Source organism: Rhopilema esculentum, chromosome 18 (assembly GCF_057945365.1).
Source record: "Rhopilema esculentum isolate cy_ngs chromosome 18, ASM5794536v1, whole genome shotgun sequence".
Taxonomy (NCBI): domain Eukaryota; kingdom Metazoa; phylum Cnidaria; class Scyphozoa; order Rhizostomeae; family Rhizostomatidae; genus Rhopilema; species Rhopilema esculentum.
In genome coordinates this window covers 8,165,103-8,187,046 of record NC_142832.1, presented here as the reverse complement: position 1 = coordinate 8,187,046, position 21,944 = coordinate 8,165,103, and the positions used below count along the sequence as shown (strand labels likewise).

The window sequence follows — 21,944 nt, the reverse complement described above, 5'->3', positions numbered from 1 at the left end:
AAAAAGAGAGATATTGTAAGAATAGTAGCTGACGATTCGCTTAACAATAATCATTGACAAAAACGACAATAATTTTACAAAATAGAGACAAAATAATGTTAAACAATATAGTACGCCATACTTGAATAGTAAAAATTGGGAAAGCTTGAATTCCTTTCACATCTGACGGGCTATGTGTAAATCAAACACAGCAATGTACGACAAAGCCTTTACTGCGAAATGAAATAGCCGTCACATAAGCATACTGACCTATGCATGTTTTTTGATCGTATGCTAGTTGATATCCAGGTAAACATTTGCAAGTCGTTTTCTTGTCGCAATGATTGACACATATTTGGTCACATCCACCATTTTCTATTTGACACCAATCAGATATTCCACCTACAACAGGTAGCAAGATATTTCAAACCTAATTGTAGACGACATTACTGTAGTCAAGAAATTGATGACCAAAAGATGTCTTTAAAATACTCGCTTAACGAAGAATAAGAGAAGCAAAATAAGATATATCTACTACTCGCCTAATCTCGAATTGACAATTACTTCGCACATTGATAATATTCCTTTTCCATACATTTGCACAGAAACATAACGACCGGGAATGGGTGGGTTGCACTGAAGCCGGACAGCTTCCCCGTCAAATGCTTGCTTCACTCTGTCGTGGCATACAGGGTGGTTTTTGTGGTTCTGTGAAGTTTTACCAACGTGAACTTGAATGTTCTTGAAGCGATCGCCATACTCAGCCCGGTTGATTATGGTAATATCTACAATTAGAAACATTTAATATCACACTTTTCAAGAGGAAGACAGTAACAAACCAATATACTCGAGTAAAGAAATAATTTGATGCCCTTTAGCTTGGTTTGTCAAAATCAACATTATGCTTGACAAGCTTGTTGATGGCTCTGATTTTGGAAGCCAAGTAAGTAATGCAGTATAAGTTGCTCATACCAGTAACAATATACTCTTGACCGAGGTCAACTCGCCACCATGGGTCTTGTTCGTCGTTGGTGTGTGTACATGACTTGTCAGCCCATTTAAATTTGAAGTTTCCATCCACGGCTCTGTTTGCAAAACCGTTGTAATTTGTACTGGATTGGACAGCCGTCTTGTGCATTGCAATATCTTGATGATAAAAAAACATTATACGAATCTGAGAGACCAATGAGCGGTTTAACATTTAAAAAGTATCAAATGTACCGCATACATTAGAGACTTTCAATAAATTTTTCAATGTGACTGAATTCAGGTAGTACTAAATAGTTAACTCCTGACAAGTAGACTATGAGCTGACTCTGATAAACTGTTATATTGAATGACAGACTGACGAGAAGAGATTAAACGAATGTTGCAATACGCGCACAACTAAAAGACAATTTTAGCTAATGCTCAAAATCCTTAGCAATTCTGTAACTTTTTCTACTTGTTTCTTTACATAATGAAGTCAGAAGTAAAAAGAATGATCGAAAACAATTGACGATAAATGTAAAGGGTTAAATTGACAAAGCTCTATTTTTTTAATCAAAATATAAAGTATAAGAAAATGATTCATAATTTATAAAATAATTTTCTGAGGTTCAATTATGTATGGAATATACTCTGTCAAGTTCGCCAATGGAAATGTAATCATCAGAACCGTCGTTCTTCGTGTTTTCACACAAATGGTCATTGTAGTTGACATAGTACCAAAAAGTGCCTTTAAGGTTTAATTTCCCACATCTCTTAGCAGATTCCAATCTAGCACTAGAAATTCCTTTTCTTTGCCTGTCTGAGTAGGCTAAGGCTACTACCTTCCTCATAAACCACTTCAAAAAAACATGTGTACTGTCATTTTAAACCTAAATTTCCTTGATATCACCGATGGATCTACACATTAAAGTTTGCCAGCTCAAATTTTATATATTTCATTCATTTTCTCTACTTGGTTTAATTCAATATTGGGACACTAATACATCATTCAAAATAAAAAGGCATATGTGAGTCGATCTAGCTAAATTATAGCAATCATACCGTGAGAGAACTTGGAGCAAACACTGGCAAGCTCCTCGTTCATGACTTGGAATCTTTGCTCGATCCTCATATCATCAAAGATGCCACATGGTTCCATTTTCATGTGCTTGTTTGCTAAAAAATTCAAATCAAGTTTTCAAAACAAAACAAAACTTTGCCAAATATCCAATTTAGAAGACCAGAACTTTGCCAAACAATTTTCGAAGAACCATGACTGATTGAAATTCTTAAAGAATCAAGATATTTTATCTTGCAGATACAACTCATAATCGATGAGATTTCGAATACAAATTGAAAATATTACTGTTTTGAATTTGCGATCATGACATTGTACTCACTTGGAATAAATGAGAACGAGAGCTCAGCATCTGGCAGAGTCTGTGAACTGTTAAATGAGTCACAAGTTGTTCCAAGGACTAAAACAGTGTTGTCTGCTGGTTTCATTTCCTGGATAGGATGAATTGATAAATTTTTGATGAAACATGATTTTTAATATTTTAATGATTAAAATTAAAAATGATGCAGACGTATTCTTCAAAAAGGTTATAAAACTAAATATTTTGTCAAAATGATTTATGAGAAACAAAGAACGCGACATTGCATTCAGTTGCATTTAATATGGTCTCTTTTTATAATGTATCAAGATTAAGTGCCTATATATCGCCAATAAACCTTAACAAAGATTAACAAAAACCGATCCAAAAAGAAGACGTATTTATACCCTTGTAGCAGTTTGAATGCAAAGATTGCTAGCTTTGTGTTTCAATGAACCTTTATCGGTAAAGGCAAAGGCATGGCAGCCTGACGTCACCATTTCCAACTGTGCCCCTTTCACTGCATTTCCATAAACTGGCCTAACACAATAACCGGACCCAGTTGCGACCAGATGACCATTGCTTTTGAGAACAAACTCGGTGCTAGAGAAAAGAATAGAACTATTTAATATAAAGAAATGTGCCATTTCAATCGCTTTACTGCCTAACTTAGGTAGTACAATTGAGGATTGCTCAGGAGGACTGCTACAGGATCGTAATCTCCGAAATACGAATAGAATATCAACATTTAGGAGAACAGCCGTCTAAAGCCGTCTGAATCTTAAACTCTTCTGAAAGCTAAAGTAATACGTCAACAAATTCAGCATACAAAAATTAGTGGATTTGCCAACAAGAAAACTCATAGGTAGGCCCAAATAATGCAGATCAAAAGCACATCCTTGAGAACATTTCAAATGGCATTTCCAATGGGTTCCAACTAGATGAGCAAAGCAAACGGGAATAGCGAGAAGTCTAAGAGTCACAACCTGTTGTTTGCTATCAGTCATGACAAAACTAGGAACGCTTAAGATTTGAAAAATGACGCTTTTAGGAAAAGAGATGAAAACTACTGACTCTGCTCTCTGGCACGCTGATCGAAGCATCAAACGCTGAGTTGGATTGACGTGTATGCATTTAAGAGATCCCAAATGAGACAAGGATCCAGGTCCAGAAGGAGAAATTTTCGCTACAAAAAGAAAAATGTTTAATTTGCTGTTAAATATACTGTATTTGTCTTTTAAATTGCAAGTTACAGTATAATCCGGTTATAACGTACTTTAAGGGACCAGCGTATTAAGTACGTTATATCCGAAGTACGTTGTAACAAGGGTAAGTAAAAATTGATTAAAACCGAGCACACCTTTTGCCGGGACCTTGCACACCAGGACGTTATATCCGAAAGTACGTGATAACCGAGTACGTTATAACGGGATTCTACTGTATATGTTTAACGTTTTACAAAAAAACCAAGAAAACATTGAAGCAAATAACTGGCCTGGCTGCAAATGTTAAAACAAAAACGGGTCATATTCACTAAGACCGCCTAGAAATAACTCGCCACTGTGGCGTAGTAAACAACACGGTTGCGTATCGCCATTGTGGACAGACTTGGACTTCTTCGATCTTACTCAATGCAACAACAAAAATCAGAAATGAGGTTAGTGGCCTAGGTACCTTGAAGCCAAAAAAGTATGGACTTTACCTGCGGTTACACATCGGTCACTTCGCCTCCTTTTCAATGTCCTTGTGACCACGTCACAGTCGTATCTCTGGTTGTCGGTTCGGTCGTTACATGTCTTCTGGACAACATCAGCTCCCTGTGTCGAGCTGAGATCCAAACACAGTTGGGAATAAGCATTCTGAGAAAAAATGAAATTAGTTTCACGAGGATTTTGCGAAGATATTTTGCAGGAAAGCTCTGTACTGTAGGAAAATACATCAAATCATCATTATCGACAACGTAGCTGTAAACTGGTGTTATTTGTATTACAATATAATACTTCAACCAAAAAATTTTACTTTCATAAACCCATTAGAAGAAATCACCAGAATTGCAATCAACTAATTTCCTGAAGAGTCGAACGAGTTGATAAAAAGAATACATTTCGGGATCGGAAAACAACAGCTCATTCCATAGAAAAATTATGTGAATAGGATTCTGTGTGCTCTACAATCTCTGCCAAAAATCTTGGAACACTAACGCTAGACTTTAAAGGTAAATTCAGGCAACCCCCTTTCCCCTTACGAGCAATTTTGTTTTAATACAGAAGAAAGAAAAAGTTATGGAGTACCTTTCTTCATGTGGCTTGTATGATATCTAGACTTTCAACATTGTTCTAGGGGGGAGGGGGAGGGGTGGAAGAAGTAGTATTCGGGAAAAGAAATGCACAAAAGAAGAGCATAACCCAAATTGCTCGGTTTTCCAAGTAAATTTGGCAGTTATTGTACATGTCATAAGCAACAGAATGAAAATTGAAAGCTATCAGGCTTACAATTATTGCTCCTTTGAGTGTATATGTCCACTGTTGTTTGGTATCTGTGCTGTTGCAGCCTTTCAAAACGATTTTGCTTCCAGATGTTTTATCTGTTACGGCCATACATGAACCAAGTCTAGATCCTTCACCAGATTGAGTTGACTCGATTCCGAAAGCACCTACGATTGAGCATTTTACAACAATGATGATACAGGCACAAAGAAGAATGGAACGAAGAGATTGTAAATATTTAATTTTTTGCTTGGCAATTTGCACGGTCGCAAATAACGGTGAAAAGAAGGCAATTGGATAAATCTAGAAGGGTGCAGAAGAGAGAACTGAAGTGAAGAAGAATGCTGAAAATAGACCCAGCTCCTCGTGCAAAATACTTTTACCTATAATTTGACTCTGCGACTATTTTATTTAAAGGTAAACTAATATCAATCGCCAAATATAGAGTTAAAAAGAAATCCCAAATCTTCTTGGAGAAAGTGTCCTACCGATGTTCTGCAAAACAGGAAAACAGAATCTGAAAAACGTACCTGTAAGATCGAAATCCGTAAAAGGATTTGGTGGATCATAAGCATTGTACATAACCGATGTTCTCGGCTGCTTCAATCCCTTTTTGTATTTGTACATTCCAGAATCTTTTGCACTTAGAATGCTCCTAGCCGGATGCTGTAGATCAAATTCAAATCCGAAATGCATTCTTTGTGCGAACAAGGTGAGATCTATCTCAGCTGCAATCATGAACCCGCCACCAAATCTTTTACCAAGGCCAAGTTCAAAGCGAATTCTGCAAAAACCAATCACTCATTAAAAACAACAGCACCAACAACATCAACAACAACAGCAACCAAAATTGTCAAAAGAGAGATATGTATCGTTTTTCTTTTCAATCAAAATGGGTCATTCCGTTTAGAAATCTCGTAGATGTGACTCTGCAAGGCAATCATAGTGATCTAAAGCAATATTTGAAAGTTGAAGCAATACACGACCCCCTAACCACAGAAAAGAGAAAGAGCGGAAAGGAAACTGTCTGCGGGGCATTTGTAGTTTTTTCGAAGCAAGGAAAACAGTTTTCGTTTGGTCAACCTCATTTCAGACAAGAAGTGACAAACCATAGCAAAAGAAGTAACCTTTTCCTTCCTATATTTTGGTGGGCAAACAACAAATGGTTAGCTGCAGCCTGTGAGTAGGCATTCTTCGATATCGTCACGAAAAAATTTGTCACAAGTGAGCTCCTTGCTGATGACAAACTAGGTTAGCCTCGAAAACATTCTAATGCGCTTCCAAAAAGCGTCGAGATGGGGTTCCCCTTCTGCTTTTTTACTTTTTTGTGCCCAAACATCAAATTCTACTTTCTTCATAAATCAATTAGGAAACTTCTGAAAAGCATTGAACCATATCAAATTATCTAGTAACGACAGTGAGTAAAATCCAAAATCACAAAAACAATAATGAAATTGCTAAGTTTTCAAAATTGCGATAATAAAGTTTTCAACGCACAAATTCAACGCACAAAATCATGTACTTTAAAAGTTTTCAAAGCCCGTTTACTTTCATATTGTTTTTTGATATTTTGCAAGGAAGATGGATGTACTCACCCATGAATAAGGAACATTTGCATGACAAACTGGATAGCTGCATTCACCCAACCAACAACAGCCTCGGCCACTTTGAGTGCCCCAACTGCGATATCGAGGAAACTGCATAGCCCTTGTCCTATGAAATTCAGGGCTTTGCATGTTCCAGAGCACAAATGCTCAATGCCTAGACAAACAGATCGATTTTATCATAGGTGCGTAGTGATGAAGCTAACTTTTAAAGTTAATGGGACAAAACTGTATGATCGATGCGAGAATTTTTATTTAAGATATAAAATATATCAAATCAGAACTGCAAACAACTTATTAAACAATTATCGATAATTTTTAATTAAGAGCGCGTCAAAATGTTCTGTTTTGCAAGCTCGTTCGTTTTAACAGATTTTATGCGGATAGCTGCAAGGTGCCAGGCCATGTAACACGGGTATATTACCTCTACATCCACCGCCAACGAGTCCCTCGCATATAAGCTTGCTGATGAAACGTCTATTTCTAATATGTAAATCAAAGTTCTCATTTCGTCTGTTTATAATTGAGCGACGTCTTCTCCACCCACTGAAGAATTTCTTGATTGCCTTTCCAACCTTGGATGATAAAAGGAAATTCAAATAAAAGTATTTATATAAAATAACTTTGACGAAACTAGGCAATATGATGAAATATTATGGGAGACGATCCATAGAGAAATCAGACCAAAAACCTCAATCTCAAGTCACTCACCTTGGCAAGGCCATCTCTTATCTTCCTCGCGGTTTTCTTTATCCATTTACCTGAGAACAAAAACACCTTTACGTAATTAACCAATTACCACCTCTTAGAAGAAAGATGTTTTTCGGTGCTTCATCGTGTCATTTGATATGGTAAAAACTGTTTATCAAAGTTGAAAGAAAACAAAGCATAGTGGCTAGGAAGAAAAATGAAATGTGCAGTCAAGCTCTCGTCTTCCCTGAATAAAAAGCAAAGGTAACGAAGCAGCGAGCGCACTTGTTCTGTTACAAAATAAGACGCAGGAGATATCAACATACGAAGGACGCAGGAGATAGCAACAGACGAAGGACGCAGGAGATAGCAACAGACGAAGGACGCAGGAGATAGCAACAGAAGAAGGACGCAGGAGATAGCAACAGACGAAGGACGAAGGAGATAGCAACAGACGAAGGACGCAGGAGATAGCAACAGACGAAGGACGCAGGAGATAGCAACAGACGAAGGACGCAGGAGATAGCAACAGACGAAGGACGCAGGAGCAGGGGCGGACACTTGGTCAAATATTGGGGGGGCAAGCCTATTGTTTTAATAGGATGACGTCACATTTCCCATTGTTTTCGAACAAAAGACCATTGTCCTCTAAAGTATTGGGGGGGCCGTCGCCCCCCCTCGCCCCCCCAAGTGTCCGCCACTGCGCAGGAGATAGCAACAGACGAAGGACGCAGGAGATAGCAACAGACGAAGGACGCAGGAGATAGCAACAGACGAAGGACGCAGGAGATAGCAACAGACGAAGGGCGCAGGAGAAAGCAACAGACGAAAGACACAGGAGATAGCAACAGACGAAGGACGCAGGAGATAGCAACAGACGAAGGACGCAGGAGATAGCAACAGACGAAGGACGCAGGAGATAGCAACAGACAAAAGACACAGGAGATAGCAACAGACGAAGGACGCAGGAGATAGCAACAGACGAAGGACGCAGGAGATAGCAACAGACGAAGGACGCAGGAGATAGCAACAGACGAAGGACGCAGGAGAAAGCAACAGACGAAGGACGCAGGAGATAGCAACAGACGAAGGACGCAGGAGATAGCAACAGACGAAGGACACAGGAGATAGCAACAGACGAAGGACACAGGAGAAAGCAACAGACGAAAGACACAGGAGATAGCAACAGACGAAGGACGCAGGAGATAGCAACAGACGAAGGACGCAGGAGATAGCAACAGACCAAGGACGCAGGAGATAGCAACAGACGAAGGACACAGGAGATAGCAACAGACGAAGGACGCAGGAGATAGCAACAGACGAAGGACACAGGAGATAGCAACAGACGAAGGACGCAGGAGATAGCAACAGACGAAGGACGCAGGAGATAGCAACAGACGAAGGACGCAGGAGATAGCAACAGACGAAGGACGCAGGAGATAGCAACAGACGAAGGACGCAGGAGATAGCAACAGACGAAGGACACAGGAGATAGCAACACACGAAGGACGCAGGAGATAGCAACAGACGAAGGACGCAGGAGATAGCAACAGACGAAGGACGCAGGAGATAGCAACAGACGAAGGACGCAGGAGATAGCAACAGACGAAGGACGCAGGAGGTAGCAACAGACGAAGGACGCAGGAGATAGCAACAGACGAAGGACGCAGGAGATAGCAACAGACGAAGGACGCAGGAGATAGCAACAGACGAAGGACGCAGGAGATAGCAACAGACGAAGGACGCAGGAGATAGCAACAGACGAAGGACGCAGGAGATAGCAACAGACGAAGGACGCAGGAGGTAGCAACAGACGAAGGACGCAGGAGATAGCAACAGACGAAGGACGCAGGAGATAGCAACAGACGAAGGACGCAGGAGATAGCAACAGACGAAGGACGCAGGAGATAGCAACAGACGAAGGACGCAGGAGATTCGGATTTTTAATGACGGTCCTTACCTGCAGCATTGATGACGCCACCAATCCATTTTCCAGCCTTATCCAAGAACCCTTTGCAATTATCTTCTGCTTGCTTGCATTTCAAGGAGTAGCAATTCTGGCACTTGAGCTGCATGACCTCCTGGCATCGACGTTTCGCTGCCTTTACCTCTTCTACTTTGCTTCTGAGCGTCGCTTGAGCTGCCTTCATTGCCTTATCAACTGCCTTTCGGGCATTTTCTATTGCCTAAAACCCAGCGCATGTTTTATTAACGCAAACTACCCAAAAAAACAGTCAGAAAATCATAAATGGAGAACAGCTGTTACAAATTCTAACCGGCAGATTTTCTCTTATAGCAGATTCAGAGACTCAATTCAGATTGAATATTCATATATCTTATCGCTCTCAACAAAAAAGAAAGATAAATCTCAAAGAGTCTAAAAAATACTGAAGTATGGATTAAGGTTGACTGAAACTCACATCTGTTAGCCCCCGCAAGTCCACAATCACTCTAACGTAAAAGTGAGCATTGGTTATATCGAAGATGTCGTAGCTGGCAGATATATAAAGTTCGGCATAAATGAGGTTCCAAGCCTTTCCATACACGTAGATTTCGAACCCTTGCATCGTTATATTTATGAATGCATACGCCTCTATGCCAAAAAACTTTCCATATCCCTCGAAGAAAAACTGAAACAGAAATAAATATTGCGATTTGAAAAGTTCAAACAACAGTTATCTTGAACGACTGCTTCAAAAAAAATGAGAAACAGCTACGGATTTAAGCTCATTTGAATAGTGTCCCAACCTAATTTATAGTTAACCTTCTAAAGTCATACTTAATTGTCTCACTGGAGAATAAGACAGAAAAACCATTTAAAACAAGCAACCTACACTGTTTTGCTGCAGAAAAATGTTTCTAAGCACCAATACCCCCGGGATAAGACGCTGGTCTGTTCTTTAAATTTCAAAGAATTCATCCATTACCAAAATACAATGAATATTTTTGATAAAGCAAATAAATAATGATAAACATATTTACGCATGAAGAATAATCGAATTACTACAAAGATAGCGGTGATATCATCAAATTACCTTGAAGTAAGGCAGAGGGATTAGCTTCGCCATCTTCTTTCGATAATGGAATAGGGCTTTTGGGCCTAAGTTGGAGTGGGTTGCATTCCTTGTGATCATCAAGACCCCACCAAGATTAATTGGATCAATCTCCCCTTCAAAATAGACTTCCTATGATGAAAGTGAAGTGATAAATAAAAATGTAAAGAAAAGACGTATATCGTGTAATATTGCAATTAAAATGAAGGTATACAACAAAGAAGCAAAGAAAGAGAAAGGCTAAAAAGCAATATGAAACAATTTATGTCTAAAGACACGGAATAAACAGCTCTTTGTGCACAAACATTTTTCATAGACCTCACAACAATGACAAAGTACAATATTTACAAAATATTTACTTGTAAGTGGGGAATTTTAAAATACTTACGTCTTCACTAACTCTCACTTCGACCTTAATTTCATATCCAGCAAAGTTAAGAGTTCCTTTTACTCTTGTTCCCTTGTACACATATGGTCCACCTGCCATAGTTAGATCTATTTCTTTCTGGGGTGAGTATGAAACCTAGTAAAAGGATTTGACAGCTGATTAAAGATGAGATATGAAAATGTTGCAAATATCCAACGTAAAAACAATCATCATAGGAAGATAGCAGAATTTCAGATAGAGTTGCTATTCATCAACACAAAGTGCATCAATACTCGTATCAGATGAATCGCATTGGGTACAACCAAAAAGTGATTGACCAAGGTATCAGTGTCAATACATATGCTGAAAAAAATAACAGATTAATGTTTATACAAACTTACTAGAGCACCCTTAGGGAAGCCACTTGCAGCAACTTTTTCAGGAACGCTTGACGTTTTGCCTCCAAACATTCGAATCAGTTTTCCGATTGTTAGTGCAGAAATCTCTCCAAAGAAATAGGAAGGCTTTCCCCAGCCAAAGTATATACGTATCATCAAACAGTGTCCCTAAGAATCAATGCTTATCCACTTAAGATAATATCAAAGAAAAAGGAGTCAATTAACACAAGATAGAAAAGTTTGCTTTTGATTATCTCGCGGGCAGCAAATACTAAAAATCGTGAACATGTTCTAAACTAAAACTTTAGAACATTGAAATATTGGCGGCAACTGGCCTCAAATGTCTTGAAAAACAGTAGTAGCATTACCTCCAATGTCTTGAGAAATAAATACTTTACGACAACTAACGTATCGCAATTTTTTGAAAATGATTTCTGTAAAATATGATGATAAAACTACTCATCGAGTGATTTAAAATTTGCAAGATACTTTTAACATTCGCCTGAACTCAAAAGTCCTCGAAAGCAAAAACAATGTATAGCCTCGAAACCAAACTTTTTCAGGATTAAAATGTCATATCCTAAAAAATCAATCTTTCAAAAAAGATAACCTAGAAATTCTTCTGAGAGAAATTTCCTGTTATTTTTGCAAAGCTTATTCTAAAATGCCTTCTTTTTTCAACTTTCTCTCACAGTAAAACACGGCAAAATCCGGTAACACTTTCTCTCAAGTAGCGTTTCTCGTACGTACGTCGTTCTCGAAGTCGGCGTCATACAAGCAATTTTTGCCAAATTCCAGTTGACCCCCAAACTGAAAGCCGGTGATACCGGTCGGAGAACCGACTGTAATTGTTAACCTGCAGATAGAATGAAACAGACATTGTCAATTTCAGTTTACTCATATAAAATAGATGAAAGACTTAATGTTGTAGACGTTAAAACAAATATCACTTCCGTACACCCGCTAAAGTTGATAAACATACAATTCCAGCTCTATCTGGCATAATTTTCACTCTACCTATTACCTCTGGAACATCTATAATAGTTAGGAGGCAATGTAAAGTGGCATACCCAATATTCATATGACAACCCTGTGTCAATATGGCTTACCCTATGTTGATATTTCCAATCGCAAACCAGTCCGAACCAAATGCATTCCTCCACATGCCTCGCATAAACAATTGCCCCTCAATATCACTTTTGCCGAGTGTGTGCTTCACCTGTCCACCAAGACGCAATTCATTCTCAACAGCAATTCCATCAACAATAATCTCTCCTTGGTTTATTGGTATCTTGATCTCGAAAGCAAATCCAAGTTTGGTCTCTTTCTTTGTCATGTTTTTCTATCAAAAAATCAAAAAAACTTTCATAATTCTTACAGTTTTCAAGAGTCTTACTTTGAGAAGCGTGGATAGGACATTAAAATTGAACTTCTTGATTCCGAGAAATATCATTTGCAAAACATAGAGAGCTACTGACCTCGAAAAATAGCTCAGCTTTCCAGAACCAGTAGTTTTCAGCCAACTTTATCTTATAGAATCCGGCAGATACTTTTAAGTAGCCACCTGTTTTGAGATGAGCTGCGATTCTAAATGTGACTTTTGGACCCAAAATACGTTTGCAGACTTCACAGAAGGAGCTTCCACCACAATCTGATGGCAGCCTCACCTTTAAACAAAAACCGAATTTTATCTTGCCACTGACGTAAGATATGCAAAGTCTTTCTTAAAAATATGGATAATAGCACAAAAACATGACAATTGAAACAGTGAAGAAGTCTACTGCTGAAGTGACATACAGATAGCTCTTTGCTTATAAAGATATAAAAAAGCCGGTATTAAAAAGCTTTTGTTAGGAAATGTCTCTGGTTATCGAAATGAATCCCCACACAACAGAGAGAAAGTTCGAAAAATAATAGGGTGATAAATCTAACAGGAAAAAATTTTGGCGGCAAGCAGGAAAACAAATCCAATCCAAGGTCATAAAGAAATGTTAAGCAAGCAAGGTTTCACCTGAGCAGCTGCTTGGAATCCCTCTTTGATTAGCCTCTTTCCAAGTTCATGCAAAGGTTGTTTTGTGAATGCAGTCGAAGTCTTGATCAATCTGAAGTCTGAAGTTGGGTTAACAACAAGGCCCAGCTGAAATGAAAAATGATCTAGCTAGCCACAATTCTACAAAGCAATTTATCTGAAAGATACATTGTAATAACAAGAAGCTACTTGAGGCAAAAACAAAGAGAACATACTTCAACTTGTATGCCGATGCTATCAAAAAATCCACCATCTTCGTTCCTAGAGCCAGATATTTTGCCCATAGCAGCACCAAATGACTCTCCATCAAATACAACACCGACTGCAAAGAGCCACTGCGCAAAAGAAAATGCAGCAATCACTTCGAAATGTATTGGTATACCACCAATGAATTTTGTTGCAGTCAGTCTAAATGGGGCAAGACTTGATTGCCAGCCCTGAAAGAAATCGTACCCAATGGTGCTTGTTTCGAAGGTTAGATCCCAGACCTTCATTGCTCTGAAACAGAAAGCAGAATGTTGACAAACAAAGGATTTCTTTTCAATTGTTAAACATTTAAAATAAAGCTGGCAAGCTGCTCACTGGAACTTAATAGCTGATCATATTTTAAAGGGCATTTGTCGCATTAGCAGTTGGCTAATAAAACCAAAGCGTTTGGAGTGGAAATCCATTGTTTAGTGACTTTTCATTTCTTAATTAATTTTTACTGCCGTAAAAATTCACCCTCGATTCCATGTTTTGTACTAAACAAAAGAGATAATTGTATTGCATTAGCCAATCATGTTCACGACACATGCCCTTGTATTACTTATATCCCCTTCACTATTCTCACAAAAGTATTGCACCAATCCGTCGAATGAGCAATTGCGACAGCATGGTACTCAACCAAAGATGTTTGCTTTTGAGTGGAAGCTTTGAAATCTTGGGAGACTTGCTAAAATTTAATCAGTTTTGCTTTCAGGTTTCAACATGATGAAATGAAAAAAAACATTCAAAGATCACATTTAGGTATTATAGAGCCCGGATCATAAATCTATTGTTGAAAGTCACACTTTTGAATTTAAATTTTAATAACTCTTTAGATGCCATTAGGGCACTTGAGCGTCACTGTTTATGGATGAAATTTTAGTCCTTTTATACCACGAGAAGATAAAATGTTACTTTCAATAGTTTTCAGCTTACATTTTTTCAAAACAATATTGCTATGAACTGGGAAACATAGAACTGAAGATTTGAAGCCATCTAATAGTTTGAATTCTATTGCAGCATAACACAAAAGGGCCTCGGCTATCTGGTCCTTTGAAACGCAAAATATTTCGACCAAAACATTTCGACAAGACCCAGACCTACTCTCTAAAAACAGTTGGGAAAATAAACATTATTAGAAATTCAAGCACAAAGTAAGTATCTCTGAGTTCATCTAAACAAAGTCTCACCAGTCTACGCAAAGTAAGACAATTAAATTCCAAACATTTTTGTGTTTTCGCAATAGAATTTAGAAATACGAGGATCCCAATAATATTTTTCATTTATTAGATTCATTACTATAACTTGATTTGTTTCCATTATTTTCAGACCAAAAGTGATGGTACAACTTTTAATTCAACTTGCAATATGTATTTAATTTTTTTAGCTAAAGAAATTTGTAGCCATCTTGTTACGGATGATGCGATTTTTCCAGTGAAGTTTATTGTACAGAATGAACGTACATCCAGGAAATACCAGTCTAAAAACTGCACAGCTAAGCAAAAATTAAACAAAAACCAATGCCAGAAAAAATACCCTTGCTGCAAAGAACAAATTCAACGTCAATATATGAGAATAGATTAACAAATTAATAAACTCAAAACATACTGGAGAGCTTTGATCATAAAGCTGGGAAGATTTCTGAATCCCATGCCATGAAATATTCCTTGGAATGTCAAACCCTTCGTTTTCCCAGTCATGGATGTTAGTCCACCTGGCGGAAGCGGTGATGTTGATGAGTGATAAGTGGAGTTTCTGTACACGATGACGTCATAGATGGATGGCTTGAACTTTTCCAGTTTGCCTTTGGCAAGATAACTCCTGTATGTGCCTTCTGTGTAATATGTTATTCTATAAACCAGAGAAGAATTACAGAAACAAGTAAAGAATGTTGCAATTTGTTTATTCTTATTCAACAAAGCGCAGGAATTTTGATTATAAGACATTTCATTTTCATAATAGCTTAGTCATAATGGAACAGATTGAGAAAACTTGAACCTGAGTTATCATGTATAATTTATACAATCTGTTTTAATGACCAATATCTCTTTCTTTTGTAGCAAGTATCTCGTGGCAGAAAGAGATTTAATCGGATGATACAACGCAGAAAAAAGGGTTTTAAAATAAGCAGTTACTAACAGCACGTCTTTGATTGACATTCGATGTCCCGGACTGAATTCTTCCATTTGCTGAAGCCCGAATTCGTAACCTTTCACTGGATAACCAGATTCATTTCTGACACGGATTGAGAAGCCGAGAATAGGTTGCTGTTCGTCCGGTTTTGTGTAGCCAAGAATTGCCTTCGTTCCTCGGTATGAAGTTACCAAGTTATCAGCAACCTCTTTGATTGTCACAGCAGGGATTGGGTCGAAGCAATACTAGAATTAAGAGCAAAGCACCATTTGAGATTGTTCCCAATTAGATTCAAGAGCAAGACTTTGAGTTGCTTGAGTGAATACATCGACATTTTAGACGATTTGTGCTAAACAGCAGCTAGAAAATCTTTACATAAGTCAATCAAAACCTCTCGGTCATATTATCAATCGATATAATGAATCTCGAAACCCACAAAATCGAATACCTTGATAATCTTGCCTTTCTCTTCGCTCTGCATGGCAAAGTAACCAGACATGAAGTTGTTCTTTTTAAAGCTAAGATGATTGTACACCGCACCGGGCACTTTGGATTTGTGAATACCATTGGCTGTGTATTTTTCTGTAGCTCCGCATTCTCGGGCCATAAAGGAGCCAGGAGAAACCGGGACACTCGGTACAGGGGTAGGATTGAAATCTAAAGCATGAGAAAAAAAACTCTTGAGTGATTGTTTGAAGAATAAAGATTATCGCATCGCAATTAATGGAACGAGAAATAATTAGAAGGTAAGACATTAATTAAAAGAAATTTGAAAAGACTTCGATTCAAGAAAATTACCTAGGCAGTTTGTGTATGGGCAAATACGAGTGTCTTTTGCTGATCCAGGACAAAGATCTCCTCCGTTTGCGGGTGATGGGTTGGTGCATGTTCGAGTTCGTATTTTTTCTCCTTTCATGCAATATTGAGATGAGCAGGCACCAAATTGCGACCAATCTGACCAGCTTCCGTTCACAGCACCTGGGTTATGAATTCAGAAGAAATGATTCAGACCTGGTTCAACAAAAAGGAATCATTCTAAAGCGCAAATGAAAAAGGATACTTTTTCATAAACTTTAGGTAATTTAGATACGTTGCATGCTGAATACTAAAATAAAGAAATTTGGATACCCTTACATCAGCAAGCACTTGTGTATTTTTTGCAAACTAATTTTCGAACATATCAAATGCAAAGTTCATAATGGAATCCATAAATATACTAAAATGCGTGCGGTACAATATGATGAATTTAAATAACGATCAATGTAAATAAATTGTACCAGGAAAAATTTTTTCTAAAATAATTAACAACGTTTCGAGCATAGCCCGTTATCAAGTAAGATTGAAAAGCGATAGTGACCAGTCGGAAAAACTAGAAGCAGGGTTTGCGCATCTATCTGTTTCTGCCAGATCACTACACAAAATCCTTTGCCGTTTATTACAGAGTAATATTTTGTAGAATATACTTTCAGAGGTCAAGGAGAGATAAGGTCTGCCAAATACGATGAAATTCACTGAACAATTACGTTATGCAAACTTGAATAAGCCAAAATAAAAGACAGAGAGGTTCTTTATGATCCAATCGGTGCACCTAAAGACCTTGGTGTGGCTGAAGAGTCCAAAAAATAAAAAGTACTTTTTGTCAACACAAGTTTGAGCTAATTCAAATAAAAACCTCAAGTTTCAAATGATTTATCAGGCCAAAAAAGCAAGAGACGGAAATTTCTTTACAGAGGAAAGTCATCTTGGTTTCTCTCCAGTATCTATCTGGCTACCAACATACTGATTGCCTTCTAAAAAGAAGCTTATGATCAGTAAAGTCTACCATGTAAGCCAAGATAGGAAAAGAGATTTTTGTAAGAACCATGCCATTCAAATACTTAATCATTCAATTAATCGACGAGCCAATCAATCGTGCCAGGCAGTTGCATAAAATCCCTTATCTGAATTACTCTAGAAATCACATTTTTGCTGCATTACGATTTCAGCTACAAAGGGTCTGCTCAAGAGATATAGAAAGACAAAATCTTACCTTGGCATATTGCTAGTCTACAAGACTTTGTTTCTGTCAGCTGTCCAACACAATTTTTAGCACCAACACCCTTTGGCTCTGGGTTGTTGCAGAGCCTTCCTTTCGTTTGTACCCCTGTGCCACATTTCGTCGAGCATTCGCTCCATAAAGACCATTGGCTAAATCCACCGTTTACTGAAATTTAGGTGCAATGTGAAGCTTTATATAAGTTTTAATAATTAAGATCATATACTATATAGGATGAGTTGATAATTGTTTAAGGTCAGCTGATAAGTGTTTCCTGTCAGCAGACGTTAGAGAAAATCAAGCTTCGATGAACTCAGATTATAGATAAGGAAAGATTCGCTTTTGTTCAAACCTTTGTTCATAACTACTATTTCTTCACATTTCTTTTTTGAATTACTTAATTGCATTAACATGAATATTGCTACTTACTTGGGCATTTGTTGAAACACGACAGAATCTCCTCAGTAGCAGGACCTTTGCAAGGTGAACCTCCATTCATTGGAGTTGGCGTATCGCATCGCCTGCTTCGCCTCACTCTAGCGCCACCATTTGTGCTGCATTGGCTGGGACATGCAGACCAGTAACCCCATTCTCCATATCCACCATCGACTCTACCGTCTACAGAAAAATTAATTTAGCATTTTGGGCATTTATTTCAACTGCTGCAACACTTAACTATTTTCAGATTGGCTTATTTGCTGAAAAACATTTTCGCTCACAATGTTTATACTTCAAGAACCCTTTTGTTAGAGATCTCAAAGAGAAGATCATGTCTGGTAGTTACGGCTGAAGATCTTTTTGAAACAAAAATTAACAGCAATTTCACCGCACGTGTTAGAGTAGTCAATTATTAGAGTGAAGTAGCTAACGGTACCCTAAAGCCTATACAGTCAATCCCCGCATATAAGAACCTAAAAAAATAAGAACCCAGAGGCTGTTTTTCATAAATTATGCACCTTGTAATTAAGAACCTGTTTCATTGTGATAAAATATAATAGGGTCTTATTCCAAGGGCAAATAGAGTTTTCAATGGTCCTTATTTACTCCCAGATTTTTAAAGATGAGGTAAAACCACAATCGGTAGAAGAATTTTCAGTTGTGCATGTTCAGCATTTTATAAACTTTAACGAAAAAGAACTTTAAAATCACTTTGACTTTTTAACATAATTATATATAGCAAAATCCAAAATGTTGAAAAAAGAAATAAAAGCATTAGAATTCATAATTTTCAATTCCTGAGGACGTATGAGATCATCTCCAGATCCACCCACTGTCATAAGGCAGCCAGTGCGCTCAAATGTCTTCCTGTAAATATCTTTGTAATGTTGCATTAATAACATTGCCAAAAGGAAAAAACAGGGTTGAATGCATCTCTTGATAATGAATCCTAAAATTTTGAATAAGGGATCCTTCCAATAAGAACCTTCATACCCTGAAATTCATCCAAGTACCTTTCCAATAAGAACCTACTTCAGCCTGAACCTCAAAAAAGTAGGTTCTTATATGCGGGGATTTACTGTATTAGCATTGAAGAAAATTTCTTCCTGTGTCAATTTAACTTTTATATGAAAGAGATTCTCGGTGCCCTAGTTATAATAACGAATTACCTGGACATGCAGCCAAACACTCCAGTTTATGCTGCAAACCAGACCCAGAGCAGTTCTTTCCGCCATATGCCGGCGTTGGGTTATTGCAGGCCCTGGTACGGTTCACAACTGAACCACCGCACGGCTTCGTACAAGTGCTCCACTGCGACCAATCTCCCCAGCCTCCATCAACTAATGTGGTAAAATTTTTTGAAAAGCTACATGATGAATAAGAGTATACCGACTTGCGTAAACATGAAAATGTTGCTGTTAACGCACTTGAGAATGCATCTACTAAAATTTTTCTCTATTTCAACCTTAACATTTGAATTTGACATGGTATAAATAATATTTGGTAAAGAAGTTTGATGCCTAAAGTTGCAAGCAAAAAAAAGATACTGTCCAAATGCCAAACAGTTAATATTTAAATCAACTCGGGTATGTCTTTTTAATTTCGAAAGATAGCTAGAAAGACAATTATAGATACAATAAACCATAAAGAAGGCAAATTGCCATGGCTTTTTTGTAGAATCCCTGTCTTGTAGGATAGTAAAGCCCTAGTCTGTACAAACCCATGCTTTTAAAGAAAATCTCTAATGTGTGCCTCTGAAAACATACCTGACCCGGGCTCATTAATCGCATTATCTCCTACACAATACTGTCCGTCCGAGCTTGGAACGGGGTTTGTGCACGGTCTTGTCTTGACCCTTTGGTTTCCCGAGCAAAGACCTCGTGCCCAACTACTCCATTCCGACCAGGCACCCCAACTTCCGTCAACTAAAAGCAAAAAAATGCATTCTTAATCATCGATTTTCTGCTACGATTCAAATCGATTCAAATAATATACCTCCCCCACAGGTGAAATTAGGCATACCGACACAACTAATGGCAGGAATTACATCTGATTGCCAGAATAAGACACCACTGACTCAACTAAAGGTCATTGGCATTCTGCTAATGCATCGAGACAGTCAGGTGGATATAAAGTCAGTGATGAGCAATGTTACAGCTGCACTTTCAAAGTGACAGATTCGTAAAAGCAGGGATATGCGAGCAAAATAAAAGCGAGACAACACTAAAGACATTGTGGATTCACTGTTAAGTTTTATTATCGGCAAAAAATTTATACACAATGAATACATCAACACAAAATATGCAATCATTCGATGAATATTAATTGGCAGAAAATAACACCTGAAAGACCTTGTGTATCTATCTACTCATGTTTTATTTATTCTTGTAGGCATAGCTGCAGAAACAGATTTTTCATTTCATATCATCAATTCTTTAAGTATATAGATGGTTTGACAAGATAGTACTAAAGCATTGCACGGGGTATCAAATGTTTGATTCGTAAAGACAAGTGATGCTCCATAAAGCAATGGCTTCCTGAGCCAATGAGCAAAGAAACTATTCCCAGCATGACAAAAATATGCATGAAAGTCAAGAAAGTCCAAAATCCCTGAGCCTTACCTGCACAGTGCACTTGCAAAACTGTAAAAAGCGAGAAAGCAAAGAAAAGTGCACTGCGGCACATCGTGGTGGTGTTGTCTCCGAGTTGGCTATTACAACGCAAACTTACTGTGTTTGGGCAGCCAGGTCAGAAGTAAAGTATAAACTACCACTGTAGTGCGAATGAGTGCTAAATACTTTGAGAGAGGAGATTTTCTAAAATGTAGTTTTCTTTGAACAACTGCCTGAGAACACATAATACATCATCACAAGTATACACAGGCTCCGACCGAAATCATTTTGAAAGGAAAACTAATTAAAGATAGAAAGAAATGTTTACACAGACGAATCTTGTTCTTAGTACCTAAATACAAACATTTGAAATAATGTTAACCAGTATACAAGAAATCGGTTTTCCAGCTAATTGATTGATTGGTTGCCTTGATAAAACGATAGACTATAGCTAGGGTGATTGATTTTGCATTCGCATAAAACATTTGCACTTGTTTGCCTTTTCTTTTATTGGGACAGTCCTGATTGGCCACAAATACTTGAAAACAGTCATTATTCTTTGACTTTAAAAAACAAAGCAATATCATATAATTGTAGATCGTTATATAATTTTTCAAGAAATGAGCTTGCTGTTTTAACGAAGACAAAAATAGAATCTTCAGGTGAGAGCGAGCAGAGCATTACTTAAAGACAAGTGACTTGCTTTTAACAGTGAATGTCTCCTCTCGCGTGAAAGAAAGGACAATAAAAATGGAGACAAAAAAATAAAAGGACAAAACAAAAAATGCGTTAAAGCTATCAATCAACTTGGTGGTTGAATTTTCGATTTTTGCAAGGCTTAGATAAAACAAAAATAACTCTTTTCAAATGTCCGTTTAGACAAGACGCCAATTAAAATCTGTGCTGTCTTTGTACAAGATCTTTAGAAGCAATGTCATACTGATATGCTAGTATTAGAGAAAGGTTGTGGTCATTAAAAGAAGAAAATTTCAGACGAACATGCCAGTGGCACCTTTCTATAGTTAAATTTGCTGGTTTTCTTTTGCTTGGGGTTTATCTTTCTTTACTAAGTATGCAATCCCTACATTTCTATTTGCTTGCTAACTAGCCCCCCTGGCTATTAAACAACTGCTAGGGTAATATTTCAGTAACAGCCATGGGAATATTGTCTTCATCAGATACCTGCTGCAAAACAAAGAGCCTGTGAAGATGGGCAGTTAAAATTCACACATTTGTAAAAACATGGTCTTACCATCTGAATATTTTCTTAAAGGCATCAAAAGATTTACAAGAAATACAGTTTTTGCCCTGTTTAGACGACCAAAAATACCTCAAAATTCCAGTTTTGCAGAGAACATGTCTTTATATGAAGCAAAAACTATAATACTCTAATCAAACTTAGACAATGGAGTGCCTTCCACAAATAGAAGTGGGTATGCTCAACTAGAGTTTGTTGTCAAGCCTAATCATACTTTTACCTTTGGCTAGTGGTTCAGCTCTTTGGTAACTGGCTTACAGTATAAAAACAT

The 21,944-nt window shown here is 37.7% G+C and overlaps 1 protein-coding gene across 1 annotated transcript in view; it reads right to left on the bottom strand.

Moving 5' to 3' along the window:
• LOC135680952 (uncharacterized) overlaps window positions 1-20,595 on the bottom strand; it is a 28,581-nt gene extending 7,986 nt beyond the window's left edge. The window contains exons 1-32 of the mRNA XM_089113804.1: window positions 20,425-20,595; window positions 19,570-19,728; window positions 18,973-19,143; window positions 17,795-17,983; window positions 17,360-17,533; window positions 16,129-16,308; window positions 15,779-15,987; window positions 15,337-15,575; window positions 14,806-15,048; window positions 13,167-13,449; window positions 12,934-13,059; window positions 12,401-12,589; window positions 12,032-12,264; window positions 11,673-11,778; window positions 10,926-11,090; window positions 10,546-10,680; window positions 10,140-10,289; window positions 9,525-9,734; window positions 9,065-9,290; window positions 7,126-7,175; window positions 6,839-6,989; window positions 6,406-6,571; window positions 5,341-5,594; window positions 4,817-4,977; window positions 4,027-4,183; window positions 3,399-3,510; window positions 2,732-2,927; window positions 2,349-2,457; window positions 2,011-2,124; window positions 952-1,125; window positions 522-764; window positions 250-381 (exon numbers count right to left, since the gene is read on the bottom strand). Coding sequence (XP_088969930.1) covers window positions 250-381; window positions 522-764; window positions 952-1,125; window positions 2,011-2,124; window positions 2,349-2,457; window positions 2,732-2,927; window positions 3,399-3,510; window positions 4,027-4,183; window positions 4,817-4,977; window positions 5,341-5,594; window positions 6,406-6,571; window positions 6,839-6,989; window positions 7,126-7,175; window positions 9,065-9,290; window positions 9,525-9,734; window positions 10,140-10,289; window positions 10,546-10,680; window positions 10,926-11,090; window positions 11,673-11,778; window positions 12,032-12,264; window positions 12,401-12,589; window positions 12,934-13,059; window positions 13,167-13,449; window positions 14,806-15,048; window positions 15,337-15,575; window positions 15,779-15,987; window positions 16,129-16,308; window positions 17,360-17,533; window positions 17,795-17,983; window positions 18,973-19,143; window positions 19,570-19,728; window positions 20,425-20,488 — 5,470 coding nt within the window. The 5' untranslated portion in view covers window positions 20,489-20,595. The remainder of the gene's footprint in view (window positions 1-249; window positions 382-521; window positions 765-951; window positions 1,126-2,010; window positions 2,125-2,348; window positions 2,458-2,731; window positions 2,928-3,398; window positions 3,511-4,026; window positions 4,184-4,816; window positions 4,978-5,340; window positions 5,595-6,405; window positions 6,572-6,838; window positions 6,990-7,125; window positions 7,176-9,064; window positions 9,291-9,524; window positions 9,735-10,139; window positions 10,290-10,545; window positions 10,681-10,925; window positions 11,091-11,672; window positions 11,779-12,031; window positions 12,265-12,400; window positions 12,590-12,933; window positions 13,060-13,166; window positions 13,450-14,805; window positions 15,049-15,336; window positions 15,576-15,778; window positions 15,988-16,128; window positions 16,309-17,359; window positions 17,534-17,794; window positions 17,984-18,972; window positions 19,144-19,569; window positions 19,729-20,424) is intronic.
• Between the last annotated feature and the right edge of the window lie 1,349 nt (window positions 20,596-21,944).